The 20,332-nt window shown below is 35.2% G+C and overlaps 2 protein-coding genes across 2 annotated transcripts; one reads left to right on the top strand and one right to left on the bottom strand.

The window, feature by feature from the left end:
- The first annotated feature begins 861 nt into the window (after nucleotides 1-861).
- On the top strand, nucleotides 862-3,414 carry LOC121989658. The gene has a single exon (XM_042543839.1). It carries the CDS (start codon nucleotides 1,105-1,107, stop codon nucleotides 3,163-3,165), a length of 2,061 nt encoding a protein of 686 aa, XP_042399773.1. The 5' UTR covers nucleotides 862-1,104; the 3' UTR covers nucleotides 3,166-3,414.
- Nucleotides 3,415-6,688: 3,274 nt separating this feature from the next.
- On the bottom strand, nucleotides 6,689-12,189 carry LOC121989657 (hydroxymethylglutaryl-CoA synthase-like). The gene is made up of 12 exons (XM_042543838.1): nucleotides 11,942-12,189; nucleotides 11,181-11,287; nucleotides 10,509-10,641; nucleotides 10,055-10,198; nucleotides 9,803-9,961; nucleotides 9,513-9,586; nucleotides 9,356-9,431; nucleotides 9,216-9,271; nucleotides 8,256-8,343; nucleotides 8,034-8,174; nucleotides 7,801-7,950; nucleotides 6,689-7,114 (listed from the first exon to the last, which is right to left on the bottom strand). The coding sequence occupies exons 1-12, from the start codon at nucleotides 12,014-12,016 to the stop codon at nucleotides 6,950-6,952; spliced, it is 1,368 nt and encodes a 455-aa protein (XP_042399772.1). The 5' UTR covers nucleotides 12,017-12,189; the 3' UTR covers nucleotides 6,689-6,949.
- Nucleotides 12,190-20,332: the final 8,143 nt, after the last annotated feature.

The raw sequence follows: 20,332 nt of genomic DNA, 5'->3' as shown, positions 1-20,332 counted from the left end.
GCATCGCCATTGTTAGCCCCGTGGTGGATCCATGTCTCCACTACGAGTCGACCCATTGACTCCAACTCGATCTGTTTGAGCACTACCACATGAAACAGACTCCACAGACTACCACCCTTATGGTGATTGGATGAAGTTGGAGCACTCACTATGGACCCACATGACTCAACCAATCAGACACTACCAGCCACAGCATGGAACAGCGAATGAAAATGAAATGCGTGGAGAGGAGGGCATGAGACAATAAGGTCTCCTCGTAGTCATCATCTCTTCCAAGTGGTGGCAAATAATGTTTTCCCTACCTTTATATGACACGAGCAAAAAGGAAATGGCGAGAGCTACCTGGTTTTGAGTTGACCATGGAAGGTGTTTGGAAAAATCTTCTGCAGCTTGAATCATGATAAAAATCAGCAAAGCTTGCTTCCTGCGGAAACAGGTGGCACACTATTAAGTAGCAGCAGTAAATTCTTAAGAAAAATATTGTGATTGCTAAGAAGAAGTTGAGACAATCAATCAATCATTCAGCAAAAAAATGAAGTCAAATAGATGAAGACTATCTGGTGTGTTAAGTTAGAAGCACACATCAAGGCCTAGCAGACTAACCGCTCATTGTAAAGGCTTTCTGTCCTCTTCCTTACCTCTGGTAGTGTTTATGGTCTCAAACATTTACCGGGCTAGTCGGGAGTTTTTAGAATCATTCAAAGTAAGAAGCTACTACCGTTTACAAATGGGTACGAGAAGTTCAATCCATCTGCATTGAAATGGTCCATGCAGTTGAAGGCAACAATAATTTCATATATAGTAGAAGGTGGACCACAAATATAAGACGACCAAATGAAGGTCAAGGAAGCAGTTAACACATCTGAAAAGAAGTGCTAGTTGTTGATGATGTAGATTATCCAGTCAAGGTACCAAAAAAGTGGTTGACTAATAAAAAGGTTGCTATGAAGTTATAAAAATGGCATTTTTGGCGGTGGAAGGAGAGCATGAGATTAAAGAATGCACAAGGCCTGCATCGAAGAAATCAGAAGCAGGGATGATGTGCTCAGTTGAGTAATCTGACCAGTTCTATGACAGCCCATCCCCTCCGGCCTATGAAACGCCATGTCCTCCATCCTCAAATACTTCAGAAGGCCACGAAAGGCTACTGGAAGAGACAAAGAAGGCCACGAGCAAGAACAAGGAGGGGATGCGATCTCAGAGATGCAGTATTCTTGCATCAAGGATAGATGTGCCCAGATATGCTTCCCAGTACCTTTCCAAGAGCCTAGCAACGCTGTGCCCCAAGCAAAAGCCACAAGCACAAGGATCTCACGTTCAAATTTTGTGAAGTCAACGATGGATTCAATCTTCCCAAATACCCACTTCACCGACCATGAATCCGTGCCTCCTCTCGCAGAGGCCTTCTCAAACTTCATAGCAATTTATCCACAGTACGGTGAGACGCAGCAAGCAGACGAGATCAGGAACAGTGAATACTACCACTTAGCTAGACATGTCTGCTTTGACTACTATGGATTTAGCCTCTTCTCCCATGCACAAATGCATTCTGCCTTAGCATCTTCATCCACTAATCCCCTGGTTTCAGGTCTCCTGCAGCCTCCTTTCTTCAACGTCTCTTACAAGTCAGCAAGCTTGAAATCTCAAGTGCAGCCTAATGACCAAGATAGCGTCCTGGAATCTGCAATTAGGACAAGGATTATGCATTTTCTCAACATACTGGATGGTGAATACAGCATGGTCTACACAGCCAACAGGACTACAGCTTTCAGGCTGTTGGCAGAATCATACCCGTTCCAGGAGACCAAGGGCTTGCTAAGCGTGTATGATTATGAGAGTGAGGCCATGATTGCAATGGAGGAAAGCGCCCAGAGGAAAGGGGCCAAGGTCATGTCCGCCAGCTTCTCTTGGCCAAGCTTCAGGATTCATTCTGGTAGATTGATGGAGAAGTTGAGAATGAGAAGAAGGAAAAAAAGAGGATTGTTTGTGTTTCCACTTCAATCCAGAATCACTGGGGCAAGGTATCCTTACCTATGGATGACGATGGCTAAAGAACATGGATGGCAAGTAGTGCTTGATGCATGTTGTTTGGCGCCGAAGGACCTCGATACCCTTGGACTTTCACTGATCCAACCAGACTTCATCATCTGTTCTTTCTTCAAAGTGTTTGGAGAAAACCCATCCGGTTTTGCAGGTCTGCTTGTCAAGAACTCCAGCATTGAATCCTTGGAATCGTCGATGATTGCCAGGAGCATTGGGATTGTGAGCCTAGTACCAGCAAGAAAGCTCTCACAGCTAACTGATGATTATTCAGGAACTGATTCCGATACTCATTCCTTTAGACACCAATTTGAGGAAGCTGATGTTGAGAACTCCAGTTCATTCTCTGGACCAATACCTGGCCAGATCTATAGTAGCTCTCTTAGCAATAACATGATTAGAGAAGGTGCTTCTGCAGAAAAACAAAAGCAAGTTATGATATCAGAGCAGGGAGAGAGTTCCAAAGCACAACATGAGAAAGAAGAAACATCTGATGGTATTGAAGAAATAGCATCTGAACATTCTATGCCAGCAGAGAAGACAGCAAGCAACGGTGGAGCAAACAAGAGCTTGGAGGTTTTGTGCAGAGGATTAGACCATGCAGATTCTCTAGGTCTGTTGCTCATCAGTACCAGATTAAGATGCATCACCAATTGGCTAGTTACTGCTTTGATGAAACTGCAGCATCCTCACTCCGAGAGTGGTCATTCCCTAGTCAGAATATATGGTCCAAGAGTAAAGTTTGACAGGGCACCTGCCTTAGCTTTCAATGTATTTGATTGGAAAGGAGATAAAATTGAGCCTGCTTTGGTACAAAAGCTTGCAGATAGAAGCAACATTTCTCTTAGTTGTGGCTTCCTAAACAATATATGGTTCTCAAAAGAATATGAAGCCGAGAAGGATAAAGTTCTGGAGAGGAGGGGCAATGAGAGAGTTGTTGTAAACAGAAGGAAAGAGAACAGTGATATGGGAATAAATGTCATAAATGCTTCCCTCAGTTTCCTTACTAATTTTGAGGATGCCTACAGGCTTTGGATTTTCATTGCTAAATTTCTAGACGCGGACTTTGTTGAGAAGGAAAGGTGGAGGTATATCGCATTGAATCAGAAAATGATTGAGGTCTAATGTGAATGAGTTGAAGTTTCTGCAGCTGATGCTTTCTGGTTGAAATTCCATGGAGAGCTGAGAATAGCTTCCCTGTTCATATGAATGAGCAACATCAACCATTCATTCTTTTTTTTTCTTTTTTTCTCTCTTGATCAAATAATTGGGCATGTAAATTAGTATTCATGAGATCAAATCAAATCAATGTATGAAGCCAAAATTTAAATTAAGTCGTTTTTAATGAAAACAAAAAAAAATAATTATGAAAAATAATTTCGAATTGATTTAAATCAATCGAGATTTATCATATTTGACATCATAATCAAGATCGATAGCAAAAAATAATATTTCCAAATTTATTATATTCACTTCTACTATTATTATTATTACGATTGTACGCCAAATTATTTTGATAATAATTTTCATGTGGAAATAGTAGAATAGTTTACCAAATTGCCAAGGAAAGGCTCATATATCGATTCAGATTTCAGTAATGAATACTAGAGAGATATTCTCATTAAGAAGCCAATAGTCAGGACTCATATCACCAGTAGAATTTTAATTTTGGACAACTAGAAGAAATGATGGAAACAGATAATCATAAACAGAAGCTAAAGTAACAATGATCATCAAATGAAAAGTTAATCAGAAACCAGAGAAACAATCAACATAATGCTCTTCAAAATGGAGCAGTGATTAGGTATTCCATTCTGACTTTGGGGTAGATGGAAGCATATACAATTCTCTAATTCATGAACTCTCCGTGGTCCACAATGTACGCATGTGATTGTTCTTCTCACAACTGCTTCAAATGATTAAATTAGTACTACTAATCCTTGTGAACGAAGACATGGTCCAGAATGCATACATGTGATCGTTGTTCTCATGAATGCCTCAAATAATTATACTAATACTATTAATCCCCGTGAGTGAATCGGTCTGTATTCATGGGGGTATATCTTCCATGTGACACATGGCACGACCCATTGAAGGAAGATGTGATTTTTTTACATTTTTTGTGTATTTTTTTTTTTGATAATAATCTCTTTTTTTTCATCACAATGTCACCCCTACATATTTCATTTTCATCCAACTTGTCTTCCAATTTTCAATTTCACTCCAAATATTTAATTTTGACCCCAAATATTCCAATTTCTCACATCACCCCCCCATTTGTATGAAAATTTCAATTTCATCCCCAAAAAGTACATTTCCTAACTTTTCTATCTTTTCACTATATATATATTATATACGCACACAAATGTGTGTATATAACTTACTGTATGTAACTAGAAAAAAGTGAAAACAAATCCTTGTTGAACAAAACATAATTGACAATGATGAAGAGCAAAAGGTAATCGGCTAGAATTACATGCACAAAAATTCATGGAGCACAAGGCCAGCAACGACTTGGAACTAAAAGGATGCAACATATTTCTTCGCCCTCTTAACCCCTTATATACATTGTAAAACAAAGCTTACTCAAAGCAGCTACAATGCACTTCTTATTCTTGTATGGAAAAATGAATGCACTACAAGAAGTTATAAATGTATCAACTTTCAGATATAAGCCCCCATCGTCATTTCAAGAAAGTAAATTAAGGAGCTTCGGAGCTTAACTAGCATTCCTTCAAAGGCTAGAGAGTGGGGGGAGAACCCATAGTGTCCAACCAAGTATGTACATCTCACCATGTGCCTTCTGTGGAATGATCTTATTTTGCCGCACTTTGATGCATAATTAAGTTACTAACCTTTTAATGCCTAACACTACTTCCACATTTTCAAAAAAACTGGTTTCATACTATCCTTCAGAAATATGATAATGAGGCTCTAACCTCTGCATAGGCCAAATAGATGCTCACTTAGGCCGAGATTTGAAGGCCAATAATGTGGGATTCCTGGTTGAGATTACTAATCGAAATAAAATACCAAGGCTCAGATCACCTCCCTTAACACTAGAACTCCTGGAAGGAGTCCTGACGCTCAAGATTAATCTTTAATGTTAGAGGATGAGACACAAGAACATGTCTCACAAACAGATTAATCTTTAATGTGATGGTTAGAAAATGCCAAGAATAAACCTCATTATGGCCATAGACCATCGTCGCACTTAGTACTCATAAGACACGAATGTAGAGACCATCATGGGTCTTAACTCTCGGAAGAGTTAGAGGCTACTGTCAAGTGCAACCCATGTAATCACTAGAGGTAGTCATCAGTTTTGACCCTTGAAGGGCCTGAGGCACCATCAAAATCATAAATTGACATGCAAATCTTGCATAGGCTTTTGACGACATCAAAAAAACTTACAGGATCACAAAATATTTTCTAGAATTAGTTTAGCTTTGGATGTTATAATTTTTATAGGCTGATGATCGAAGTAGCCATAACATTCAAGAAATCAACAAACGGATGTGTAGGTTTGCGCTATGATGATCAAAGTAGCCATAACATTCAAGAAATTGAACTCGAGGAGTTAGAGAGATCTTACTTCGTATACATTCTGAAGTCTGGTGTGTAGCATCATAGGTGTGGAAGAAAGCTAGTGGCCGAAGAAGTCTGCAAGTCACTCCTCATGCCTTCCTCGAAGAAAACTGCTCGGGCAGTCTCCTAGTAGCATGTGGTAAATTTCTTAATGCGCACTTTGGAAGCTAGTCATTCTGTTCAAGAATGCTCGGCCTTGCAAATATTGCTCAACATTTTTATTGTGGCAAACTCCGACCTCCTCGTAGGCGCAGACTCGGAATGAACAATAGAAAAACAAATTCTTGCTCGAAACTAATGACCAGAATAAAAAATCTGGCTCGGATCATCTCCCATGTTTGGTTATAACTTGCAACTATGGGGACATATGACGTGAAAAAAAAAATGCTTGCCACTTATTTTCAGGTATGTGCAGGGTGAAATATCAAAAATCAACCAGAGCTACCAGGTTTATTAGGGGAAGAGAAGAAACCTTGTACTCCGCCGGCATTACGAGAATGCACAGCTGCCGTCGCAGTATGGACGGAGCAGCGCCCTCCTCAGAGATGGTGAAGGTGAAGGAAGGCCCGTTAGGGCATTTAAGAAGCTCCCGTTGTTATCTGATCGGGAACATTAGACACAGTTCGATCAACACGTGAAGTAGCCCTTCGAAACCGTCTAATTTGAGATGGATTATTATGACCGTTAACATTTTAAAAGTCAGGATTAATCCGTAGAGATCCGACGGCTAGTACCCCTTTTCACAGAGTAAGCGTGAAAGGAGCCTGCACCAGTTTTCTTCGCCAATTAAAATTGTCAAACGAGCCATGCCGGCCCGGGCTCTAACTGAATTGGTTAGTCAATGAGCCGATACGAATTAGAGAGATTTAAAGAAAGATTAGAGAGTTAAAGTTAAACTTAAGAGCAATGAGATTATTTTTTTAAAAAAAATATGAATGCATTTTAGGTATTTTTGAGGAACAATCCAATTCAACCTCTGAATAAATGAATATTTCTTTCCTTATCTAACCATTCAATGAATCATGAAACTCAACACCATCAGAAAATCTGGTCAAGAATGTCATAGTAAATGGTATAACTACATTCAAAACAAAGTTCTCAAACGAATGAATATATTGGCTACAAATTAGGAAGGTAGCTCAAACAAATCGCTTGCCACTTCATATATCAAATTCATTTATTAGAGTGCTAAGTCCAAATGTCGCATCGACATTAAAACTATTGCAACAACATCAGCTGGTTCTTTACCAGCTTCCTTATTTTTGGAAGCTCATCATCAATGACAATCGGCCAAAGAACCATTTTCACCATGTTCAACTTCCTAGGCATCCTTCCTGGCATAATGTCGACGGTACATGGAGTCGACCTTCATGAGGTAGAAGGTTCCCGGTGTCAGTAAGCTTGTGTCTCTGCTTGTTTCGAAATCCTTGGCTCCGTATCTATGTTCCATCAACTTCAGTGTCTCCACAAACTTTTCAGGTGGAACCTGAAGAAGCAAAGCAGCGTGTGAATTCTCTTTGAACTAGTAGAAAGAAGAAAAAGATCAATTTTGCTTCATCTATGGTGCATATTATAGCTATGCAAAACTATGAACAAGGACATCAGTTGAAGGTTATGCAATTCAAACTGTTGGTTAGTCCTAGCAAATTTCAGATGTTTCCAAATCATGTCGATATGTTTTGGTGGTTCTAATAATTATGAATTCTTTTTCAATTATTGATTAACTAGAAGTTGCATCTTAACATTCTTACTCATTCTCTATTGCCAGAATGGTTGCTCTAAGATTACTTCAGAAGAATAAATTGGGTTGATTCCAATGGTCTCTGGACTGTTTTCTTCAACTATTAGACAGGGTTACTAAAATGTACCAAAACAGATAAAGGAATAGTCTTTCTCAACCTCCCAAGTTTGTTGCTCACATTGGATGGCTTAGCGAATTTGAACAAACATTGAGCATGCATCTATCTATGAAAGCAGTTATGCAACTTGAGGATGAAACATGAAAAGATGAAACCACCAGGTAGTAGGAACAGAAGCAAAAAAGAATCATTATGCGCTTTTTAGATGAACATTATAATTATCTGCTAAAAGATTAGCAGACGGAATAAACAGAATAACTCATGATGCGATAAGCTAGCAGAATTGGAATCCAAAATCAAACAAGTTACATACCACATGTCTTCTCTCAAGCTTTTCTGATACATTAAGAATGGAGGCAATATTTGGCAGACTAAATGGATGTTGGCCTTCCTGAAGCTTGAAAGAAAACATAGTTGATGTAAGACCACTTCCATATGAGAACATTACAATCCGCTGGCCGACCTACACAATAATTGAAAACCAAATAATTACCATTCATTTACGTTCTTGAAAAATATGACAAGAAAAGAAAATAGTGAAGTTACCAGAGTTTTATGTTTGTTGTGAATAACAGATGCAAATGCAGCATAAAGAGATGCAGTGTACATATTTCCAAGTTGTTTAGGCAACAAAGTAGAGGGTTGAACTTTTGCATCATATAATGTCTTGGCAACTTGCTGAGAAACCTGAACAGTTTTAAGTAGGAATAAGCTAATAGGATCATAAATCTAAGATTCTATCAGACTAAACAATCAGAATAACTATACCTTTTCAAGATCACGACTTTGATAACTTTCATCACCAATCAAGTTTGAAAAAGGCTCAAGTTTCTCTTTTGCATCCTTCTCAACAGCACTAATGAGAAACAAGAAAACAGAACATACTCATCATCATTGAAGAAAGGATAAATTGCTATAATTATTATTTACAGTGAATATTTTCATCTCATATTGATCTCTTTTTAATGAGATTCTAAATTCAAGGGTTTAAACTAGAATCTAGTATGAACAAATAAGTTTCACCTAAAACAGATTAGTCTCAAATTGTTCCATTTGAGTCCAATGAAAACTGGAACGAGGTTTTCTCTATCCTAAACATTGACAGCAGGGATCTGTTGCTAGGATGAATTAAAATACATACTAGGTACAAATTTACCTCGGACATTCTCCATGCAATTAGTAACTCAATTATCAACTGATAACATGTTCAACCATGGGAATGTTGTGATGATCAAGTTCAGTTCATTTTGGTGATACTAATACGTCACATTTGGGATGCAAATGGTATGGGTACCAGGATTTAATTTCTCATGTGCCACTGCCCCGCACAAATGATGTGGGTGAGGAAAGTCTTTTGATTAGATAATAACCTACTAGTGTTATTATTTCGAACCCAGAAGGCTAAAACTGATGGATACTTTTATCTGGTATCATACATGAACCAAAGATAGAAAAAAAAAAATCCAAATAGTATTAAGCTTCATATAATTATGTGACATCACTACTGTGAACCTATAACTAGCATGTAAATAAACTAATGACAAAAGGATACATCAAGCTCCTTTAAGTATTCGCTGAACACTTAAAGATACGAAGTCGGGAGCGAGAAAATGAGAAAAAGTATAATTTTTAACAAGGTTAATGTATGTATTGTGAACAAAACTAAGTGGTACTTTCCTAAGAATGGTCAAGAAAATAAAAGGATAAGAAGTGTTGACAAGAATTAACCTTGTATTTCGCAGAAAGTCATTAAAGTAGAGACGAGCAAAGCTTTTCTGTACAAGCTGTTGTGAAACAATGAAAAAAAATTGAACGATTAAATTTTGAAGACAAAAAGACATAATAAATTATGACTAAAACTGATGTACCTTGTTATACGGAGAATGAAAAACAAAATAATCTGAATCAGAGATTGAAAACTGCTTTCCTTCAAACTTTTCAAATCTAACAACATCAAATGACTCAATTAGAGCACTTCAAGAAACAAAATAAGAGAAGCTTTTAGAACAATATTCCATGACTTACTTGCTGCAGTACAGGTTATAACAAGCATCAAGGGCCATGAGGTAGCATGTCTGTGATAGCTTGCCATCAACAACCTAGATAAGTGCAATGAATATGAGAACCTTGCATATCGAGATTTTCATAACTAAAATCAGTTGAGCCTAAAGCCTTGAAAGAGATGCTTAAGAAAATATTTAAGCCCCTGAACATATTATAAAGAGGTTGGGAACTTAAAACCGCCACTGATTAATAATTGTATAGTACCCGGCAGAAAAAATGATAACTTAGATTAGGATTGAAAGAAAACAAACCGGATATTCACTTGCAAGGTTTGGCTTATAGAAATCATAGACATGACTCATATGGGTTCCCCTGTATTTACTTTCAAAAGCAAAAGGGGCATTTGGTCCAATCAGCATTGCAATGGCAGCAGCACCACCAGTAGGCCGAGCTGGCCCTTCTGCATAAACCTAGAGGAAAAGAACTAGTAAGTATAGAAAGAAACATCATATTGTCGTTAAAATTGGTTAGCATGAGAAAGTAAGCAGTTTCCAGAATCATACTGCACTATCTGTACAGACAACCAATCCATAGCGTCCATCCCATGAGCTACTTTCTACCCAGTTAACACAATTAAACAAGGCAGCTGTTCCGCCATAGCATGCATTTGTTGAGTCAACGCCTTCAACATCAGTATTACCATATTCCTGCATTTTTCAAGTTTAGGATGAGAGGTAAATGACCTTTGTAAGGAAACAGGAATAATTTGCACTTGACTGACTTTATATATCATGAAACAGAGAAATGGTATGGCACATGGTTCCAAAAAACATAAAGAATAACTTGTAATTGATTGACTATATTTAACATGGGAAAAAAAATTGGCCCTTGGTTCCAAACTGTGGTCATCAAAACAATCTAATTCTCTTAAAAGATGTGTACTCTACAAACACAACATATGTTAAGAAGTGAACTATAAAATTACTGCCTAACCACAAGCTTGCCAAAGAGATGCACCTCAAATATTTGCATTATCCAAGTCTTGATGGACTTGCTTTTGTCTATGACTGTCTCACTGCCAACTTCTAGACGGCCAATCTGTTTAGGATCAATCTGATATTTCTTTAGGAGGGATGTTACAACTGTCAAGCTGAACAGAATATAATTAGTATTCAAACTTAGCCAGAAAAATAAGATGTCAAAAAATTTTATAAATCCAAATAATTCAGAACTGCCATTATCATCTTTAAGTACAGCCAGCATGGAAGTGAACAATAATATATAGTAGTCAAGAGAGGTATATTGTAATGAGTCGCTGTGCAGCAAAATTATCAAAAGTTACATAGTTTCAGAGGTTATGAGTATTAGCTCTGAAAAAGTATAATTAGGTAGTATCCATCGTAGCACGACAAATCAATGAAGAAAATACACCTACAAATTGGCTACATCATGGAATCTTGATCAATTCTTCTATTTATGAGCTATGTAGCTACCTCCAAAACTAATATAGATCAAACGACCAACAAAAAGAAAAAGAAAACACTTAGGTAGTATATAATGACTCCTTTGTAGACTACCCAAGGCATTAAACAGACATTCTAACAACATTCCATCCAACTTCAATATGAAAACCCTTACGTCCTTCCCTTTTTATCTTGTGAGAACTGTACAGAATAGGTGGTTTGTTACCTCATAGAGATCACATCTTCCACTTCAGTGCAGAAGGCCATACAGTCTTGGCCAAGCCCAATAGTATACTTCCCTTTACTCGCCCCATCATGAGCCTCAAGCGCTTCCTGCGGCGATAAAATGCAATATTATCATTAGCATAGATTCCGATTAAGAACATCCCGATACCGCAATAAAATAATTTACAAGGAAAATTATACAATTGTCCAAACATTCGTGAGGTAAATGCCAAGAACAATTGAAGAAAAGGCTGAGTTTTGCACAGGAAATCGGAATATATAGTAGACACAAAAACTAGTAACGACACACAGTTGTGTTCCCTTTTTATCCAGTTGCTGCCGCAAAACGCTCTTTTTTTGAATTTGTTATCCATATACCCAAACATGTTTCGATTAAAAAAAAAAACATGTTCCTCTAATCGCCAACAGAGAAGAGAGCGAACGGCCGCAGTTTAATAAGAAAATCCAACGAGAACGATTCGGCGCGTACAAATTGAAATCAAGAGAACGACAAAGGCCACAAAAATCCAGCCGACAGCCCCTTCATCCTAAAAACTATCTCAAGCTAACCCAGCGATTCATGACCCACCCAGGATAAATCCATCTCTACAGCCCCAGATCGATCAAAATCAGAAACAAAAAAGAACTCAAAACCCCGACCGTGCCAAAGAAAGAACTCGAACCACATAAATCCATAGATCCGAACGACGCCGAATCGCAAAGAAAACTCGAAAAACTCAAACTGGCTCCGAGAGTCCGTACCTGTTGGACGCAAGACGGAGGGAAGTAAATGTCAATCGCGAGAATGCCCACATCCTTCGGCCTTCCCGATTCCATCCCAAACAAAGCGCAAACCCCTCGTTCTCCTGATCGCTGCTTCTTCCGATCAATCGAAGTGCGCCTCCCCGAAGCTATCCGAGACCCGGACGAAACGTCGATGCCAAGCTGGCGGATGTGGCGGAGAGAAGAAGCGGCGGCGAAATTTGTACTCCACGGAGCAGCCCCGAGCCTATCATTCCGGCCATAAAATTTAGCGTTAATAACCGTCGTGCCACCTGTGGCCGACGGACTCGGCCGTGCAGTACGAACCGGATCGAGGACCGGAACTATCGGGAGCCGCGCAATGCTATTGTCCGTCAGATCAAAATCCGACGGAGCATACGGGTCCGGATAGGGTGGGTGGAGAATAAAGAGCGCTCGCACACTCTCAAGTCTCAACGCCAACTGTCACATTTTGTTCCGGTGCGCACGTGGCCGATCTCTGCGTGTTAGGCCGTTCTTTCTATTAACCGGGCCGTGTTAAATTTATTTGTCATTACGTACCCGCTCTCATACCTTCCTATCATAACACTGCGGGTCCCATGGTTGACAAGTGTTCATATTTTTTTCTATTGAGTGAGCAAAAGGATTTTTTTTTTAATAAATTTAGCAAAAACAAATAATATTTTAATAAATTGTGAACTTCTAATTTTGATAAATTTGTATGGATAATTTTGATTTATTAACAAAAGTACTATATCATTAGTTTAATATATTCCATACTTTCTAATTTTTTTTATCAGGAATATCAGTTTTAATAAAACTATTAATGTTTTATTATTTAAAAAAATCATATAAAATGTTACGTGATGCATATGAATTTGAGTTAGCATAAATTAAAAAGTGCATGAATTGATTTGAATATTATAACTTCATAAAATTAATCAAATAATTAATTTAAAATATATAAATATATCAACACTATGCTATATATTAAAAGTATTTAATAAATTAAACTAAAAAAATATGGTAAATTCATTATAATTAATCTGAAAGTATAACTGTCGATCCTTAAAAATAAAAAAAAAATATCAAGGAAATAATAATTACTATAATAAAAAAAAATCAAGTCATGCCATAACTATAGTGGTAAAGGAGGGTCCATCTAATTCGTGTTATAAGCGGGGTTAATTATTAACGTGGAGATCAAAATCAAGATGATCAAACGTCAAAGAGTCAACGAAGTCGACTATAATGGTCGATCGGGGTAGGCAATGTCCAATAGACAAACGACTTCTCCAAGCAGAACACTACGATTAAATCGTCATGCGCTTAATACGGATTGAGGAATGAGATTGAAGCGCTTGTTCAATCGGGGGGAAACATTCTACTGAACCTAGTTACCGTAGGGAAGAACAGGCGAACCCGACCTAGTGGAGTGGTCCCCAGCCGAGCGACTACCCCGCTCGACCGAGCACATTGATCATTGACGTACATGTCATTTAGTATCCTTCTGGGAGATAGTGTCGCTGACACAAGACTGACATGTCATTTCATGGGATGATTGGAAAAGTGTACTCGTGCCTTGGGGAGCGTACATGTTGCCTACCAAAAATATTATATAAAGAAGATCCATACGCCAACTAAAATACACATTATTCACTATTCACAATAAATATATATATATATATATATATATAAAAGTAAGATTCTCAAATCATATGTCAACACATACCAACATGAAGAGTTTAATCCTCAACATCTGAGGTAAATTACACTATGGTGACAAAAGGTGAATACGCTCATCCCGAGTACACTCGTCAATCCGTCCCAGGGTCAACATGGAGGAGATAAATTACGAGTGGCTATTAGCTTTTGGAATAATGACTAATATATAAGAAAAATATTTACTTTAATTTTATCAAGATTCTAACCTCAGACCGTAAGGTGGTAACAGATATAAACTATACCAACATCAAGAGGTGCGTGATGCATATGAATTTGAGTTAGCATAAATTAAAAAGTGCATGCATTTATTTGAATATTATAACTTCATAAAATTAATCAAATAATTAATTTAAAATATATAAATATATCAACAATATGCTATATATTAAAAGAATTTAATAAATTAAATTAAAAATATATGATAAATCATTATGATTAATCTGAAAGTATAACCGTCGATCCTTAAAAATAAAAAAAATATCAAGGAAATAATAATTACTGTAATAAAAAAAATCTAAGTCATGCAATAACTATACTGGTAAATGAAGGGTCCATCTAATTCAGGTTAGATGTAAGGTTAGTTATTAGCGTGAAGGTCAAAGTCAAAATGAATGTCACAGAGTCAATGAACTTACCCATAGTGATCGAGCAAAAGTCGATTACAATGATCGATTGGGGCAGACAATGTCTGATCGATAGATGACTTCTCCGAGCAGAATGCTACGGCCAGATCGCCAGACGCTTAGAACAAATCGAGGAACGAGACCAGAGCGCTTGTTTGGTCGGACGGAGACATTCTACTGGACCTAGTTACCGCAGGGAAGAGCAGCCGAAGCCGACTGCGTGAAGGGATCTCCAGCCGAGCGACTATCCCGCTCGGCCGTGTAGAGAGATCATTGACGTATCTCTTAATATTTTTCTGGGAGATAGTGCCGCCGATACAAGGTATGGTCAACAGACGGATTGTACAGTGGAATCTTCAACTGTCTTATCAGGGATTTACATGTTTTGTTAAGGTATGATTTCTGAGATGTCCTTTCATGGAATGGTTGGAAAAGCATACCTGCATCTTTGGAAGCGTATGCTTTGCTCAACATGGTACTATATAAAGGGAATACATGCATCGACAGAGATACACGTTATTTACTATTCATGTTTGTCCTTACTGTTGCTGAATTTCCTTCCATATTTTCGATGATTGACTTAAACGTCGGAGGGTCAACGTCGAAAATTCTTCCCTAATTCGGCACTGATATATTTTTTTTTTATTGTAGAATAAAGCGATGTCTATATATCTAGTGAGCACAAAAGTCCTATTTTCAACCAACCATCTTTATAATTTTTAGACAGGACCATATAGGATCATATAGCAAAGATTATAAACAGATAATATTGTATTCACAATAATAACTATACCAAGCTCAAACTGTCATCTCACTTAGCTTCGGTTAAGTTTGTGCTTGGACTCGACCGAAGCCCCTCTCCGATTCCACTTCAATCCCAAGTTGAGTTCCAATTTGAACTAGTGAATTCCTCGGTTAAATTCATCCGAAAGATAGCTTGGTTGATCTGGTTTACGGTTCGACCATAACTAGATCCGCATCTAATCGAATCTGCACCGGTCACAAATCTATCATAATCAAACTGATGTAGATCTGGTTATGATAGAACTGTAGTAGTGATTCAATTCAATAAAATCTGATCCTTAGTCAGTGTTCATGTTTCTACATCGCCAACTGCTTCATTGTACTTTTTTTATAACTTTAAGGGGCATGTAAGGATTTATGCCCAGAGGGGGTGTTAAATTGTCCGTCACGCACCGTGATCTTAATTTTTTTTTTCAAATTAGGGTGTTGAACTTTTAAATCATCCACCGTGATTTTTTTTTTAGAATTTACTTTAACGGCAGATGAAAATTACAGTAAAACTAAATTGGTCTCTTCACTGTGGCAAAAAGACGAGACGCTCGCCCCCAGTATTTTCATCGTATCCGACCTAAGGTTATTACGAGAGAAGTAAATCGTAACATCCGAGTGAGCATGTGACGGACAGGGTGTAATATAGGAATAGGAGATTTATTCCCCAGCTGTCCCGAGGATCGACCCTGCGACCTCATTATAGTAACAACCGTCACATACCAACTCTGATGACCCACGGGTCTAAATTGATCTCTTCACGTTAGATGTTACTTTGTGTATCAATAATTTTAATCCAGATTTATGAGAAAAATATTTGTATTGACATAAAAAAATATCATCATTTTTTATATTAAACATATCTTTATTATAATTATAACGTGTTAAAATAAAAACATTCAATTTGTTAAAAAAATCATATAAAATATTTGTATATATAAAAAAGTGTTTATTAAATTAATCAAGATTATTTCAAAACTATTACAACAAGTAGTTAATGACGGCAAAATAGTCCTATGGTGATTTTAATAATATTACAAATATCTTGATAAATTTAAATAATTTTAATCGAAATATTTTTTTTATACGTATAAAATATTCTTTATATAATATTTTTGATATTTTTTAAAAAAATGTTACAGTTTAAGAAATAAAAAAATATATTATACTATTATTTTTAAAAAATAAAAAATAAAAAACAATAATTAAGAATTTAAACATTTTAAAATTGAAGACACGGAAGTCGGGTGATAAAAGGTCATGCACTAATTCCGAGCTTCCCATATGATTGGTTTTACAATCAGTTGTAGAGAAATAAATCATCGATTACTTTATCTTTAAATAATGACCATTGCATGGAAAAAAGACACTTGACAAGTATTTCACGGCTAAAAGTTAGAGATTTGTTAAAAGATTTGTAAAATTTGAAAAGCTCAACAAAAAATAATTTTAATGAGTGTGGAGGTAAGCTTTTAGATTTTTTTGTTTAAAGATATTTTTCAAGCCTTTTTTTTTTCTCTTGAGATGGAGTTAATAATTATTAAAAAATAATAATACATGTTTTACTTTGTTAAATAATTAAAAAATGAGTTTTTAAAATTTATTTTAGCTGTTGCTCACATAGGCTTCATTTTACCATGTTAATGTAAATGAACTTTAATAATTATCCGTTGTTATATTTACATTAGTATTTTTATTTTATTTTATTTTTAAAATTTTCACTATTTATAGGTGATGAACTTTTTTTTTTTAATTCAAACTACAATTAAATTAAAAAAACATAAAATTTTTAATTTATTAATTAAAAATTATAAAGAAATTAAATTAAAGATATAATTAATTAAAATATTAAGTAAAAATTATATAGAGATATTAAATGAAAAAATAATAAATAAAGATATGTGATCTATAATGTAGGGCCCAACAAAATTTGTATGAGGTTTTTTTTATTATGGAGAGTAATGGTGAGCATTCGGTTAATTTGACGGAATTAATAGAAAATCTATTTAGTATTGACTAACCGAATCAAATCAAAATTTTACTAAAACTGAATTAATCGAATCGATTATTTCGGTTAACACTGAATTAACTAAATTTGTTTTAAATAATAATAATAAAAAATTATACAAAATTAATATCAAATTAAACGAATTAACCAAATTCTCATCCTAGACAGAATAGTAAAAAAAATTTATTTTTGATGTGACATTGATGTGATATATTAAAAATTATAAAAAAAATTATGAAAAGATTTAAGTATTAGAGATGCCCTTAACCTCTAAACCTCGTAATAACCTCGTAATAGGTTTAAGGTTTAAGTATTTTGATGTGTAATGATTATTTGCCCGTGCAAGACACAAAAGTCCTTGGCTATAATGCTCTCATCCACAAGCCAAAATTCGAAGGAATGGACAATGGTAAAGCATAACCATTTTCATCTTAGTTTGGAAATGAGTCAATTCAATCTATTTTATAATGTTAAAATTTATTTGATAAGAAAATCGAGTAAAATAAGTCAAGTAACTTGACTTGATTTCTATTGCATGAGCTTGAATTTGGTTCTAATTTAACTTATATAATTGTTTAAAATTTTTACATTTTGAAAGTTGTTGTTCATTTTTATTTTTTTTATCATGTTGATAAGAATTTATTGATAAATATGTTTCACAAATTTAATTTGCAAATATTGTTCATAAATAATAGTCATTGTGAGCATGTGTAATATAATACATAAATACATGTAAATTATATAAAATAAATATTTACAGTCAAGTAATTTAAAAATATTATTTATTCTATAAAAATCTTAATCTAAAAATAAAATAGAAATTAAGTTATTAATTATACTCAAATTATATAACGAGAATGTCTTGTATCACCTTACAAATGATAAAATAATTGATATTTTATCAAAAGGAATGGTCATATTTTTTTATTTATCCAAAAAAGTACCATAGTTTTAAAACTACTAAAAAAAATATCAAAAATAGTGTTATTACCTTTCCACCCCTCCCGCTAACCTCCTAAATCCTCTCTCTTGTCGTTTTCCAATACACCCCCTCTAGAATTAAAAAGAGTCTGATATTTTCCTACATCAGGTCCACCGTTGGGCCTGATATGATCCAATATTAGGCCTCAGTGTGAGATTGATATTTTCTCACATCAAGTATAGTGTGGATCTAATATGCTCTAATATTAGGTTTAGTGTGGACCTATTGTGAGTCTAATATAGTCCAATATCAGGTCCAACGTGGACTTGATATTTTCTCACATCAGACCCAACGTGGACTTGATATTTTTTCACATCAGGCCCAACATGAATCTGATATTGTACCATATCAGTCCATCAAGGGATGTATTGAAAAACAATGTATGGAAAGAGGGGATTTAGGAATTTGACAGAGGGGTTAGAAAGAAATAATACTATATTTTTTTTTGTTTGTTTTTTTTGCTTTTTTTTTTTTAGTTTTAAAATCATGATGCTCCTTTTCAAAATAAGAAAATGTAACCGCTCATCTTGGCAAAAAAAAAAAAAAAAAAAAAAAAAAACTGTAAAATAATAAATGAAATACAAAATCGATATATGCCATTGTGATTTTTTTTTTAAAAAAATCAATGAGTAATATAGAATATATTATGTAATGTAATATACAAGAGTGTATAACAGTACGCTGTTGATTAAAATAAAGGTGTTTTTTTTACCCCATTAGAAGTCTAGAACTCTTTGATATGGAAAGACGAATATAAAATCTTAATTTTTTTTATCGTCGTATTATTAAAAACTTTAATTTAGGTAAGTACTTTATCAACATATATAAGGAAAGGAACAAATCTAAGAGTCAATACCCATTAAAAAAAAAGGAATCAAATTAAAAAGAAATAAGAAAGAGTTGGAACAGATGGATTGATATGATAAGAAAAAGAAAATTCTAGTAAAAACTAAAAAGAAAGAGAAAAAAAATAGAGAACATGAAAAATGAAAAATGATGAGAATCCGAGCATAAACGGTGCAATAAGTAAAATATATAAATATATCAACACTATGCTATATATTAAAAATATTTAATAAATTAAATTAAAAAATATAGAAAATTCATTATAATTAATCTGACAGTATAACCGTCGATCCTTACAAATAAAAAATTATATCAACGAAATAATAATTACTATAACAAAAAAAACAGTCTAAGTCGTCATGTAATAACTATACCAAAGATTATAAACAGATAATATTGAATTCACAGTTATAACTATACCAAGCTCAACATGTCATCTCACTGAGCTTCGGTTAAGTTTGTGCTTGGACTCGACCGCAGCCCTGTCCGATTCAACTTCAATCCCAAGTTGAGTTTCACTTTGAACTAGTGAATCCTCAGTTAAATTCATCGGAAAGATAGCTTGGTTGATCTGGGTTACGGTTCGACCATAACTAGATCTGTATCAAATCGAATCTGCACCGGCCACAAATCATCATATCAAACTGATGTAGGTCTGGTTATGGTCAACTGTAGTAGTGGTTCAATAAAATCTGATCCTCATTCATTGTTCATGTCTCTACATAGCCAACGGCTTCATTGTACTTTTTTTTTTAATCACTTTAAGGGGATTGTAAAGATTTATGCCTAGAGGTCATGGTGCATCAGAAGATTGAACAATGAATGTGGGAGACAACATGCTCTCGTCCACAAATTAAAATTTGTAGAAATGGACGATGGTAAAAGCAGCACCCAATTTCATCTGAGCCTGGAAATAAGTCAATTCAATCTAAATTTTTTAAATTTATTTGATAAAATAATTAAATTAAGGTAAAATGGATCAAGTAATATGACTTGATTTATTTTTTTATAAGTTTGAATTTAATTTTAATTTTATTCGTAGAATTTATTTGAAACTTTTTAAAAGTTTATGATTGATTTTAATTTTTTTTATTTATTTATCATGTTGATAAAAAATTATTAATAAATATGATTCATAAATTTAATTTATAAATATTATTCACAAATTCTTACGAAGCCCCATCTGCCTGGAAGGCCATTTGTTAATTCGTTGCGAACGACGAATGGGCTGGGCTCTCCAGAACGTGTCTTTTCTTGATCCACCTCATCCTCGCGGGCCCCAAATCCTCTGCGTCTCAAACGTCGAACAGAAGCCAACAGATCAGGAGAGCTAAAAATGGGACCAATTTAATAAAATTATGTTTATAATGGAATCATTGAAGTACAGTTGCCAATTTATCTTAATTATAATAATT

The sequence above is a fragment of the Zingiber officinale genome, chromosome 6B (assembly GCF_018446385.1).
Source record: "Zingiber officinale cultivar Zhangliang chromosome 6B, Zo_v1.1, whole genome shotgun sequence".
NCBI lineage: Eukaryota > Viridiplantae > Streptophyta > Magnoliopsida > Zingiberales > Zingiberaceae > Zingiber > Zingiber officinale.
Note: the sequence above shows the minus strand (reverse complement) of the source record. Positions and strands in the feature narration are given on the sequence as shown.